At 39.5% G+C, this 13,455-nt stretch overlaps 1 protein-coding gene across 3 annotated transcripts in view; it reads right to left on the reverse strand.

Annotated features, from left to right (window-relative positions):
- The window catches only part of GALK2 (galactokinase 2), a 155,164-nt gene that overhangs the window by 133,255 nt on the left and 8,454 nt on the right, over positions 1-13,455 (reverse strand). Inside the window, exon 1 of one of the 3 annotated variants that reach the window (XM_061428813.1) lies at positions 7,025-7,233. The exons of 1 other annotated variant lie outside the window; for it this stretch is intronic. In XM_061428813.1, the coding sequence (XP_061284797.1) occupies positions 7,025-7,077 (53 nt within the window). In that variant the 5' untranslated portion in view covers positions 7,078-7,233. Of the gene's footprint in view, positions 1-6,858; positions 6,995-7,024; positions 7,234-13,455 lie in introns of those variants that run through there. One more of the 3 variants, XM_061428812.1, reaches the window with a different exon arrangement.

Below are 13,455 nucleotides of genomic sequence, written 5' to 3' on the forward strand. Positions count from 1 at the left end.
ACCACGCTACTCTGTCCAAGGAATTGTCCAGGCAAGAACACTGGAATGGGTTGCCATTTCCTCCTCCAGAGGATCTTCCCTACCCAGAGATCGAACCCTCCTCTCTTACATCTCCTGCACTGGCAGGCAGGTTCTTTACCACTAGTGCCACCTGGGAAGATAAGGTATGGTCTATTTACAAAATGAAGTAATATGAAATTATTAAAAAAGAATATAGCTTCTAGAAATTTTTATCAAGTGATTGTCATAAAATTTTGTTATAAGAAAGAAGCAAAGTGAAGCACTGAGATGGCCTAGAAGCATTAACATCCCAATAGCAATGAGCATCCAGTGTTTAGATCTTGGTTTCAAAAGAAATCAGGATTCGGAAAAAATAATTCCAGAGCTGGAGCAGGGACAGTAGAGTACAATCCTGGAACATATTGTTGTGGCAGAAAGTAAAGTGCTCACAATAACAGTAACATGTCAGAAGGACACAGGAGCCCACAGAAATAAGTTCCCACTACTCAAACTGATATGCAGATGATATCACCCTTATGGCAGAAAGTGAAGAGAAACTAAAAAGCCTCTTCATGAAAAGTGAAAGAGGAGAGTGAAAAAGTTGGCTTAAAGCTCAACATTCAGAAAACTAAGATCATGGCATGTGGTCCCATCACTTCATGGGAAATAGATGGGGAAACAGTGGAAACAGTGTCAGACTTTATTTAGGGGAGCTCCAAGATCACTGCAGATGGTGACTGCAGCCATGAAATTAAAAGACGCTTACTCCTTGGAAGGAAAGTTATGACCAACCTAGATAGCATATTCAAAAGCAGAGACATTACTTTGCCAACAAAAGTCCATCTAGTCAAGGCTATGGTTTTTCCAGTGGTCATGTATGGATGTGAGAGTTGGACTGTGAAGAAAGCTGAGCGCTGAAGAATTGATGGTTTTGAACTGTGGTGTTGGAGAAGACTCTTGAGAGTCCCTTGGACTGCAAGGAGATCCAACCAGTCCATTCTGAAGGAGATCAGTCCTGGGTGTTCTTTGGAAGGACTGATGCTAAAGCTGAAACTCCAGTACTTTGGCCACCTCATGCGAAGACTTGACTCATTGGAAAAGACTCTGATGCTGGGAGGGATTGGGGGCAGGAGGAGAAGGGGATGACAGAGGATGAGATGGCTGGGTGGCATCACTGACTCAATGGACATGAGTTTGGGTGAAGTCTGGGAGTTGGTGATGGACAGGGAGGCCTGGCGTGCTGCAATTCATGGGGTTGCAAAGAGTCGGACCCGACTGAGCAACTGAACTAACTGAACTGACCCAAACTGAGGAGTTAAAATTCCCCATCCCTGCTTGACTTTGACAGGAGAAACAGAAAACAGAAACATACAAAGTAGTTGGAAATAATCCCCTTAACAAGACCCAGAAAAGACTATGTGTTAGTCCTGTAAGACCTTTAAAAAAAAATTTTTTTTTTCATAAATGGTTCTAATAGAAGTGGTGGAAAGCCTTCCCATCCAATTTTAGGAATAGTATAACCCTTCTACTAACACAAATAGCCCCCAAAAGCAAACTATAGGCTACTCTCACTTGTTAAAATGGTATAAAAAAATCTAAATAAAATATTGGTAAATTTAATCCAACATAGATTATTTTATAATATATGTGACCAGAGCTTTTTCCAGGAATATGAAGCAGTACTAGGAACTATGTTGATTAAATGTACTATTCTAACTTAATAAAAAGGGAAAAAACTCGATAACTCCATGATCTTCTCAAAATAAGCAGACACATATGTATACATATATGTATGTATATATGGGGCTTCCCTGATAGCTCAGTTGGTAAAGAAACTGCCTGCAATGCAGAAGACCCCAGTTCGATTCCTGGGTCAGTAAGATCCCTTGGAGAAGGGATAGCTCCATGATCACAAAATATGCAGATATATATATATATATATATACATATATTTATGTCTATATAGAGCTTCCCTGGTAGCTCAGTTGGTAAAGAATCTACCTGCAATGCAGGAGACCCTGGTTTAATTCCTGGGTTGGGAAGATCCCCTGGAGAAGGGATAGGCTACCCACTCCAGTATTACTGGGCTTCCCTTGTGGTACAGCTGGTAAAGAATCCACCTGCAATGTGGGAGACCTGGTTCAGTCCCTGGGTTGGGAAGATCCCCTGGAGAAGGGAAAGGCTACCCACTCCAGTATAATTCAATAGACATTCCCAAGTTTTTAACAAAAGTTTAAATTTAAAATAAAATAGCTCTTGACATACTAGAAAAAAAGAAAATGTCCTTAATTTAATCAAGGCTACTTGCCAGAAATAGCAAACATCACATATTTGATGACAAAAATATTAAAAGCTTTCCCATTAAAATAAAAATCAAGACAAGGATACTATCATTCAACACTGTAACACACTACATAAAATATACAATGTCTACACAACAAAAACATAAAGTCAAAGGAAAATTGTTAAACTGGGAATAATATACCTAAAACATATAAAACATCATACGGGTTTATTCAAAAATATTCATTCAAAACATACATACATACATAAGGAGTTTCTAAAAACTAACTAGAATCAGACAATCTAATAACATCTTTTTGGGAGGTGGCAGGGCCATTTGGCAGCAACTATTAAATTTTTATTTTTATTTTTTGAAACTACCAAAATTTTAAATGTTTATTACCTTTGACCCTGTTCCATTTTCATGAACGAGCTTAAGGAAACATAAAAAATGCTTAAGGACAAATGTATAAAGATTTTTACTGCAGCAATGCAGCAATATTTGTGAGTGAAAAATTGGAAACTTCAATGTATACTCTAATAATTGAGTGGTTAAATAATCATATTAGTACTATGAAATTGTCATTAAAAAATAAAATATATCTTTATGGAGTGATATATCAGAATCTCTAAGAAATATTATTAAGTGGAAAAAAGTAAATTACAGAAAACCAAATATGATTCTACTTATATGAATATAATACAATTTTTATAAAAATGTTAACAATATGATAAAGATACAATGATACCAAAAGGATACAATGATATCACAAGGAAACAAAACAAATGAAACTTCTAAGAAGGGAAGTAAGTATTGGCAGTAAGGATAAGAATCAGATCATAAGAATAAGAACTGTAGGGTTTTCAGGCTTTACTAACTATACTTTTAAAAAATTCAAATCTTTCATATTAAGAATGTGTTTATACAGCACCATTAATCATAGAGCCAAAAGGTGGAAGCAACCGAAATGCCCATCAATTGATGAATGAGTAAACAAAATGTTATATGTCAAACAACAGAATATTATTCAATCATAAAAAGGAATGACATATTGATAACATGTTACAACATGGTTGAACCTTGAAACATTGTATTAAGTGAAAGAAGCCAGTCACACACTTTGACAAAAACATATTATCTGATTCCATTTATTTGAACGGTCTAGAATAAGTAACAGAGAAGGCAATGGCAACCCACTCCAGTACTCTTGCCTGGAAAATCCCATGGACGGAGGGGCCTGGTAGGCTGCAGTCCATGGGGTCGCTAAAAGTCGGACATGACTGAGCGGCTTCACTTTCACTTTTCACTTTCATGCACTGGAGAAGGAAATGGCAACCCACTCCAGTGTTCTTGCCTGGAAAATCCCAGGGATGGGGGAGCTTGGTGGGCTGCCGTCTATGCGGTTGCACAGAGTCGGATACAACTGAAGCGACTTAGCAGCAGCAGCAGCAGCAGAATAAGTAAATCTACAAAGAGTACATTAGAATTTGCTTAGGGCTTGCAGGTATTAAGGAAGTGAAAGCTTAACAGATGCAGAGTTCTTTGTGGGGGGTGGGGATGGGAATGTTCTAAGTTTGATTGTGGGGGGTGGGGATGGGAATGTTCTAAGTTTGATTATGGTGATGGTTGCACAATCCTGTGAATATACCAAAAATGATTTAATTGTAAATTCTAAACATTTGAACTATATAGTATGTGAATTATATATCAATAAAGCTGTTACCAAAAAGCAATAATAATCTAACAATTTAAAATTTAATCTCATGGGACTTCCTTGTGGTCTAGTGGTTAAGAATCCACCTTCTAGGCACTCCACTGGTGCGCAGGCGCGGACGGGAGCGCGCACCGAGCCGCTGAGGGAGGGGTCACGAACTCTGACCCCCCCTCCCAAAAAAAAAAAAAAAAGAATCCACCTTCTAATACTGGGGATGCGGAATCAATCCCTGATGAGGGAACTGGGATCTCATGTACCATGGGGAAACTAAGCCTGTGTACCACAACTAAGACCTGGTGTAAGCAAGCTTAAAAAATAAATAATAAAATAAAAACTTTAAAAAACTAAAAAAAAAATTTTTTTTAATAAAATTTAATCCCAAAGAGAAGGAAAAGAGAAGAGAATGCACAGAAACTTAGATAAGTAGTTCATTTTATCAGGAGTGAATTCAGTTAAATCTAGATAGTACGTCTATAAACTGATCTATTTAGAACAGTGGTTCTAAATGCAAAGAAATGCTAAGAATGAAAACTTAGAACAGTGGGATCTGAAGTACAGGAAGCAAGCAAGATTGGGATACAGAAAAAGAAATTAGAGTTTCTATTTCTATTTGATTTTTTTTAATGAATAAAAAAGAAATTAAGTTTACTAAAATATATGACATGGTTGACTAGTCCCTTTACTCAGAAGGTCATGTGCCCTGGTGGCTCAGATGGTGGTAAAGCATCTGCCTGCAATGCGGGAGACCTGGGTTCGATCCCTGGATCAGGAAGATCCCCTGGAGAAGGAAATGGCAACCCACTCCAGTACTTTTGGCTGGAAAATCCCATGGATGGAGAATCCTGGTGGAGTACAGTCCATGGGGTCGAAAAGAGTTGGACACAACTGAACAACTTCCTGTTCAAAAAAAAAAAAAAAAAGTGCCCTGTGAAGCTGAAAAGGCATTGCCAACTAAAATTGACACCTGCCATCTACCTCTATAAGGATTAAATGCAAGCTGCTGTGACCATTGACCCTCAACATACCCTGAAAGGAGTTCAGGGTGGAGATCAGGAATGAGGCACTTGATGCTCTGGGAAAAACCGGCAGAACAGGCCTTCAGACAGATATTTTCAGAAGAGTTTATGAGTCCAATTCTTGCATCTCCTCAGATTTAGAAAAGTATTAACATCCTTCATGGTGACATCTGCTCCTTGTGACTAGCAGTAACCTTCATGAGACTAGCAGCAACTTTCTGCAAAATAATGTTTGCTTGATAGCAAGTAGTCCACTTCACCAAAATCACACACATATTGACCTTCCACCCTACCTCTTCAGAGCAGTTTCTAAGAGTTATCTGAAATGCTGCCTCCGAGGCTATCGTCCTCATTATGCCCCAAATAAAACTTAACTCACAACTCTCATGTTGTGTGTTTTTCCAGTTGACAGTATGCTGAAGAAAGAGCAGAAGTTCCAAAAAAGGACAATCTGATAATGGGGCACTCATGCATGTTTTTCCCTTTCAGCATATTGTAACATATGAACAGTTAGGTGGGTTTGTAGATATACCATCTAGACTTAACTGGACTCACTCCTGATAAAATGAATAAGTGGCTCAAACATTGCTTGAAGTTAATAACTGTATTAAGTGAAAAACAAGAAAATCGCAAAATGCACCCTTACTGGACTACTATATGACCTCTGCCGTAGCTAGCACAGAACACTAAACATTAACAAGTGTCTGCTGCATAAACAACTGGGCTTCCCAGGTGGTGCCAGTGGTAAAGAGCCCTCCTGACAATGCAGGAGACATAAGAGACGCAGGTTGGATCCCTCGGTCAGGAAGATCCCCTGGAGGAGGGCATGGCAATCCACTCCAGTATTCTTGCCTGAAAAATCCAACAGACAGAGGAGCCTGGCGGGCTACAGTCCTCAGGGTCACAAAGAGTCAGACACAACTGAAGCAACTTAACACACATGCATGCATGGATAAATACTGTAAAGGTCCTTTAAGGCAAGAAACAACTCAAAGGAAATTTAGTAAACAGTTCTTCACTTTTAGTACATGTTACCATCCCCCTTCTCATAGGGTAACTATAGAAATATCAAGCATTATGACTAAAATGGCATAAAATGGAAACACAGAATAATATATGACACTTGTAACTCATCCAAGGTTGTGCTGGTCTCCAGAATCAAAAAGTACATATCTTTCTCGTAACTAAAGACCCACTCTTTGATGTTTCAAGGGTGAAAAAGCATTTTCAAGTTTTAGTATGCTGTAATATTGTTAACTGTCACATGACAGTCATAAACCAGGAAGTAGAGAGAACTTTAAGACTTAATTATAGAGAAAAAAGTTAACAGAGAACAAATACTAAAACTTAGGAACAACAAAAGGGGAGCAAAGCCAACCTTAGAAAAGCTATAGAGCTAATACCCAGCAGGTGGAGATTTCATTCTATGAGATTTCTGTCCTATGTCAGAAACAAGTATTTCCATTAAGTATTTGCAAGATGACCGCAAATGAAAATAACCCCAGGTGGTATCACTTAAGCTGGTAATTATTCTGTAGCTAGGTACTGGCAGCAGATTAATTCCCTAAGTGAAGATGCATAGGTTCCATGATTTGTTTAAAAGGATGCAGAGACCAAGGGGGTTTTTTGGTTTGGGGGTCATTTTCCTGTTTTTGTTTTGGCTGTATTTGATTGCTTTCAATATTTTAAAAGGAAGACTTTAAAAAGTACTATCAGCTGGCAGGCAAAACAAAGAAAGAAGAGGCTGAAAATTAATTTGGGTTTTTCTGCTGAAGCCCAGCATAAAGTGTCCCACCCTTCTGCAAGGGAAAGAAGGATCTGCGTGGGTGAAGCAAGACACACACCTTGGTAGTGAACAAGGTTGGACAGACTTTACGGCGCGGTCCCAGCCAAGTGACCTTGTAACATCCCAAGGATTCTGTCTGCTTCTGGAAGAGCCGAAAGCCCTGACAGCCTCTACATCTATCCAACCCAAGCGATCCGAAAGCGCGGGCATGTCCTCTCCCCCACCTGGGATGTTCCGCCACTTGGACTCGACGCACGGCAGGGCACTCCGTAGCCATATTTTGCTAATCCTTCTTTATTCTGCAGTTTCAACCGGCTAAGCAAGACTTCCGAGGTAATCACGGGACATCTGCAGCAGGAGCCCTTTCTTCCGGGAGACACCGGCATTCACCCCGCGGAAATCCTGCCTCTTCGCTGAGCTGGCTGCTTCCAGTCGGCCCCTCCCGTGGCTCCTCCTCCCTGGGCTCTGGGGCTCGGAGCCTTCCCGGCAGCTGTCAGGTATTTCGGCCTTGCTGCTCTGAGCCCCTGAGCCCAGCACAGATAAGGAGGTTTTCTTTCTGCATCCTGGGCATAAGTCTGAGCACAGAATTATAACTTGGCACCTTAGTTTACTTTTATTATTATTATTATTGTTAGAGGGTCTTTTTTTTTTTCTTTAATGGCCAGCAGCAACTTCCTCCAAATAACACTAAAATATTTACTTATTTCTTCTTAAATAGATTACTTCAAAAATTAGACTATCAAATTGATGTGGAGCTTGACATAAACATATTTGCATTTATTTCCAGAATAGAGGCATTGGTGGGCCTTCCCAGAACATAATAATTAAAAGAAGAAAATACATGGCTTTCCAAATGCCAGATACTCTTGCTTTTTCACTTGCCTAGAGACATCTCACTGTATCTCAAGAAGCACACCACCCCCATCCACCTCGTCACTCTTATTATATTACTGCTTTCTTTCCTTCATTGTTCTCACAACTTCCACGTATTTATTGTCTGTCTCACCACTTTCACCATCACTACCACTAGAAGGTAAACAACTTGAAGGTAGCAAGTGTGAATCCCCAGCACCCAGAACAGTACTTGGGAGACTGGTTTTCTAATCAGCAAGTAAGATGCGCTGAATGAATGACTGAAAGGTAAAGTGACTTGCCTTTAAGGTTGCACTGTTAATTGGTAGCAAAACTTGAATTAAACTTCAAGTCTATTAACGCTGTAGTGTACTTTGTATCTCTGAATGCTGAGACTAAACCCATGTGAAGCCAGGTACCAATACACCTATTCTAAGTTTTCCTATTTGAAGAAGTTTGGGCTGACATGCCCAAAACAATAAGATTACTGGCATACCCCAGAGACATTCAACAATTTGCCATTCCTGAACTTCTATATGTGTGTGTTGGGGAAGGGTAAAAGGGAAATGAAGGCTGAAGTATGAATTGACAGTGTCAAAGACTAGCTAAAAGGACTGTATCTCCCGGCACCCTGAGCTGTTACTGTAAATGAAACATCATAGAAACAACATTGGTCTGGTCTCAGAGCTGCGGCTGCTACTGCTGCTAAGTTGCTTCAGTCGTGTCCGACTCTGTGCGACCCCATAACGGCAGCCCACCAGGCTCCGCCATCCCTGGGATTCTCCAGGCAAGAACACTGGAGTAGGTCGCCATTTCCTTCTCCAATGCATTAAAGTGAGAAGTGAAAGTGAAGTCACTCAGTCGTGTCCGACTCTTTTCGACCCCATGGACTGCATCCTACCAGGCCCCTCTGTCCATGGGATTTTCCAGGCAAGAGTACTGGAGTGGGTGGCCATTGCCTTCTCCAGGTCTCAGAGCTACTCTCTCACTATTATTTCAGTCCCTCCTTATCACTTTGAAATGAAGCAGTTATATCTCTGTTTTTGAACCCCAATAAATCCCAGTAGGATGGTTATTGTGGTTTACTCTTGAGTAGAAGGCAATGGCACCCCACTCCAGTGCTCTTGCCTGGAAAATCCCATGGAAGGAGGAGCCTGGTAGGCTGCAGTCCATGGGGTCGCTAAGAGTCGGACACAACTGAATGACTCCGCTTTCACTTTTCACTTTCATGCACTGGAGAAGAAAATGGCAACCCACTCCAGTGTTCTTGCCTGGAGAATCCCAGGAATGGGGGAGCCTGATGGGCTGCCTTCTATGGGGTCGCACAGAGTCAGACACGACTGAAGTGACTTAGCAGTAGCAGTAGCAGCAAGGGTCACTTACTGTCATCTCTGTAAATAGGTTTGAATGTGGAAAGACCCTAAGTGAGAAAAAAAATGTAAAATTCTTAGGAACATCAGTAAATATGGGAAAGGAAAGTATGTCAGATATATTTCTAACACATTTTCTATGGTCATTGAAAAATAGGTAAATTTTGAAGTTCTGAAAATACTGTTTTAAAAATTGTCCCAAACAAGCTCATTTTATATGCTTTGTTTGTTCTCACAACTTGCAGGATCTTAGTTCCTGGACCAGGGATTGAACCCCAGACCTGGCCCCAGCAGTGAAAGCACCATAAAGGAAATCTCTGGCAGTCCTCAGCGCTTTCATTACTGGGGTCTGGGTTTAGGATTCAATCTCTGATTGGGGAACTAAGATCCTGCAAGTTGCACAGTGTGGCAAAAAGAAAGAGAAAGAAAATATTGACTATTGATACTCTCATTCATAAAAGAATATTTTCTATTAAATGTGTATTTGATGGTCAAATATTAACTCTGATAAATGAAACATGATGACAAATTATTAGGCAAATCTTGAATACATTTCTATTATAGTCTCAGCAAAACTGATACAGACTAGAAAGCACCTTTTAGAGCAACTAGTAAAACTCGCTTTTTTGAAATGATGGCCCCAAAGTGAAAGAGTAAAGGCTGGAATGAAAACCCAGGTCCTAGACTCCTACCCCAGCCTATTCTGAATGTGTGACCTCTGGTGAGACCCTGAGACCTTACTGAAGTATGCTTTAAAAAATTATTGAGACAATTAGTAACTTTTGTCCCCAAATTAAAGTGTATACATTGTAATTTTAATAAAACATTGCTCTTAAAATAACTTATTTTCAAACTACTAAAGAACTCCTAATAGAAACCAAAAACCAAAATTAACATTGCTTTCTTATGCTATCTTCCTTATGCCAGGCTTCCTGATATGTAAGTAAGCATTTCACATATTATTATTCTCTTTAAATCTTCCCAACAACCTTATGAAGTGAAAAAATGCTGTTCTTTTTTCAATTTTAAGATATTCCTTTGGTCCTTATTAGACCTATCTGATAAACGTTTAATGTCTAAATTTTACAGAATTTTTATTTTCACAAATCTTGAACCTCTCAGTTCTTTATTTTTTCATTTGGTGTGCTCAAGTTGCGTCAGTCATGTCTGACTCTTTGTGATCCCATGGACTGTAGCTTGTCAGGCTCCTCTGTTCTTGGGATTTTTCAGGCAAGAACACTGGAGTGGGATGCAACCATTTCCTCCTCCAGGGCATCTTCCCGACCCAGGGATGGAACCTGCATCTCCTGCAGCTCCTGCACTGCATGCAGAATCTTTACTGCTGAGCCACCTGGGAAGCCCTTTTACACATGGCCACACTTACAATAAGGTTTAAAGTCTAAATTATAAACTAACATAAGAATAAGGATAGAGACGAAAGACTAGGGGTAGAGACAAGATAGGTATAGATTCTGAGAAGTAGGAAAAATGTGAAGGAAATAGGGGAAAGCTCTGGCTTAAAAGAAGTCAAAAGGAATAAACAGGAATCTCTGAAATCTGAAGTCAATTGTTAAAAAGTAGAAGTTTGATAGTCCCCCAAATTAAAAGGAGGTTGTATGGGGAATAGCAAAGGGAATACAGCTACAGCATTCCACGCACAAATTATCTGTCAACTGTCAGCTGAAGATTGTGCTGCTTTAGCTGACAGGGGAATCACAGAAGGATTAATGCAAAACATACTGGAAGAACTTGCTGATTTCGGTAAAGAAAAGAAACAAAAACAATCTTTGAATTATAGTATAATTGTGTCAGCTCCCTACTTGGACTCCACACATACCTCCTGCTGAAAAGCGCATTCAAGGACTTCCCTGGCAGTGCAGTGGTTTAAGACTCCATGTTTTGACTGCAGGGTATATGGGTTCCATCTTTGGTCAGGGAACAAAGATTCTGCATGTGGCATGGCCAAAAGAAAAAGTGCGTTCATGGCACAAAACTAGGGAGGTACGGTCACCATTTTGGGTGAGAATAAACATGAATGGGCATTAGAGATATGAAAATGGCAAATAACATTGCTAAGTTTGTGTAACTGCATTTAGCAAGAGATATTTTTCGAAAGCCAATGTAAAAAAAAGAAAGCTCTTATCATGCCTGTGTGCATGCTTAGTCATTCATTCTCTTTTCGACGCCATGGACTGTAGCCTGCAAGGTTCTTCTGTTCATGGGATTTTCCAGGCAAGGTTATTGGAGTGGGTTGCCATTATCCTCCTGCAGGGGATCTTCCTGACCCCAGGGATCAAACCTGCATCTCCTGCATTGGCAGGCAGATTCTTTACCACTGAGCCACCTGGGAAGCCCCTCCTATCATGCCTATAAGGTGGAAATGTAATGAGATCATGCAAAGTGTACTTATCAGAGGTCCCCTCAAGAAACAGTGGGTATTAAATGTCAGTAGAAATAACATTTTGAAAAGCCACTTAGGTTGGTTGGTAAAATCAAGAGATATGTCCAACAATAGTCAGCAATTTGCCTTTGAAGGAGAGAAAGTTCCTTCCCTGAGTAAAGTATATAATTTACAGCTGAATTGCATGACATATGTTATACTGTTTACTCCCCCAATTGATTTCTGGATCCATTTTTCACCCTTCTCTACCCTCCTGGAAACTGATCTCTAAAGATGGTACCTGGGCTCCTTTACCTCTGGCTTCTGGTTGGGATTGGTCACTAGCAGGATGTTAGAGGATAGTAAATAGAGAAATTGAGATATCTACCACTCCCCCGCTCCACTACAAACACACATAATTCACCTGCTCCACCTTACCTTTGCCATAGTTATGGCAGTAGCTGTGTTTCCCTATAACCACAGCTGCTGTTGGAGGGTCCGTCTTCCAGGACTCCCTCTCTTGCTGGGCTCTGGTAAAACTATTTCTTCCCTCTGCCCCTTTAAGCCTTCAAGAAATGGGATTTCCAGACAGTTGCTAGTCCCTGTGTGTTTCACCATCCTTGTGGGGAAAGTTCCCTCAGCCCCATCCCCTCTCTGTAAATAGTTCTTTCAGTAAACTCTTTTCAGTTACCACCCCACTTTCTCTCCAGTAAACCATGAGTTTCCTGTCCAGATTTGACTAATACAAAGAGTCCTCCGCTTTTCTGCCCTTTTAACATACAGTGTTCAGCTTAAGTAAATGTAGTAAAAAAAAAAAAAAAAAATCTTTAGACAATTAGTCTGAAAGCACTCCAAATCATGAGCCTGTTTGGGGTAACCACATGTCTCAATCTAGCAGTGAGGAATCATGAATGCTAGAATATACTTAAATACATCACATTCTCACTGAGAATGCTGAGTGTCAGGGGATTCAGAAATAAGTAAGATATTTATGTCCTCAAGGAGCTTTCAGTTTAATAAAGAATAAATACAAAATAATCATAATATAGGATAACATAAAATTATCAAAAACATATTTTTAAGGGTCAAATTCTGTTGGGAATCAAATGGTCTATTGCCTTTGATAAAACTGCCAAGACAATTCAATAAAGGATTACTTTTTTGGACAAATAATGCTGGAACAATCTGATAACCATATGCAGAAAAAATAAACCTCTACATTTCCTTCACAGTATATACAAAAATTAAACTTGAACTAGGTCATAGATCTGAATGTACAAGTTTAAACTACATAAAACTTCCAGAAGAAAACATAAATCTTAGTACACCTGAGTGTGGCAAATAATCCTTAAATACAACAAAAAGCATAAAGAACACTTACAACTCAATAGTAGTAAGACAATCCAATTTAAAAATGGGCAAAAGGATGCTCACTTTGGCAGCACATTTACTAAAGCAATCTAATTTTGTACATCAAAAGGGGGTTGGATAAAAAATATGTGGTACATATATACAATGGAATATTATTCAGCTGTAAAAAGAACAAAATAATGCCATTTGCAGCAACTTGAATGGACCTAGGGATTGTCACACTGAATGAAGTAAGACACAGAAAGACAAATATATGGCTTATATGTGGAATTTTTTTTTAATAGGTACAAATGAACTTATTTACCAAACAGAAGTAGTCACAGATGGAGAAAACAAACTTATGGTTACCAGGGAATGGGTTGGGGGAATAAACTGAGAGATTGGGACTGACATATACACACTAGCACAGGAAACTACTCAATACTCTGTAATGGCCTATATGGGAAAAGAATCTAAAAAAGTAGACACATGTATAACTGATTCACTTTGCTGTACACCAGAAACTAACATGACATTGTAAATCAACTATATTCCAATATAAAAAAATAAAAATAAAATACAAAAGAAACTTAAAAAATGGTCAAAAGGACTGAGGAGATATCAATACTTCACCAAAGAAAAACTGATGGCAAATAAGCACATGAAAAGATATTCAACATTAGTCACTAGGGAATGCAAATCA

Source organism: Bos javanicus, chromosome 10 (genome assembly GCF_032452875.1).
Source record: "Bos javanicus breed banteng chromosome 10, ARS-OSU_banteng_1.0, whole genome shotgun sequence".
Classification (NCBI taxonomy): Eukaryota; Metazoa; Chordata; class Mammalia; order Artiodactyla; family Bovidae; genus Bos; species Bos javanicus.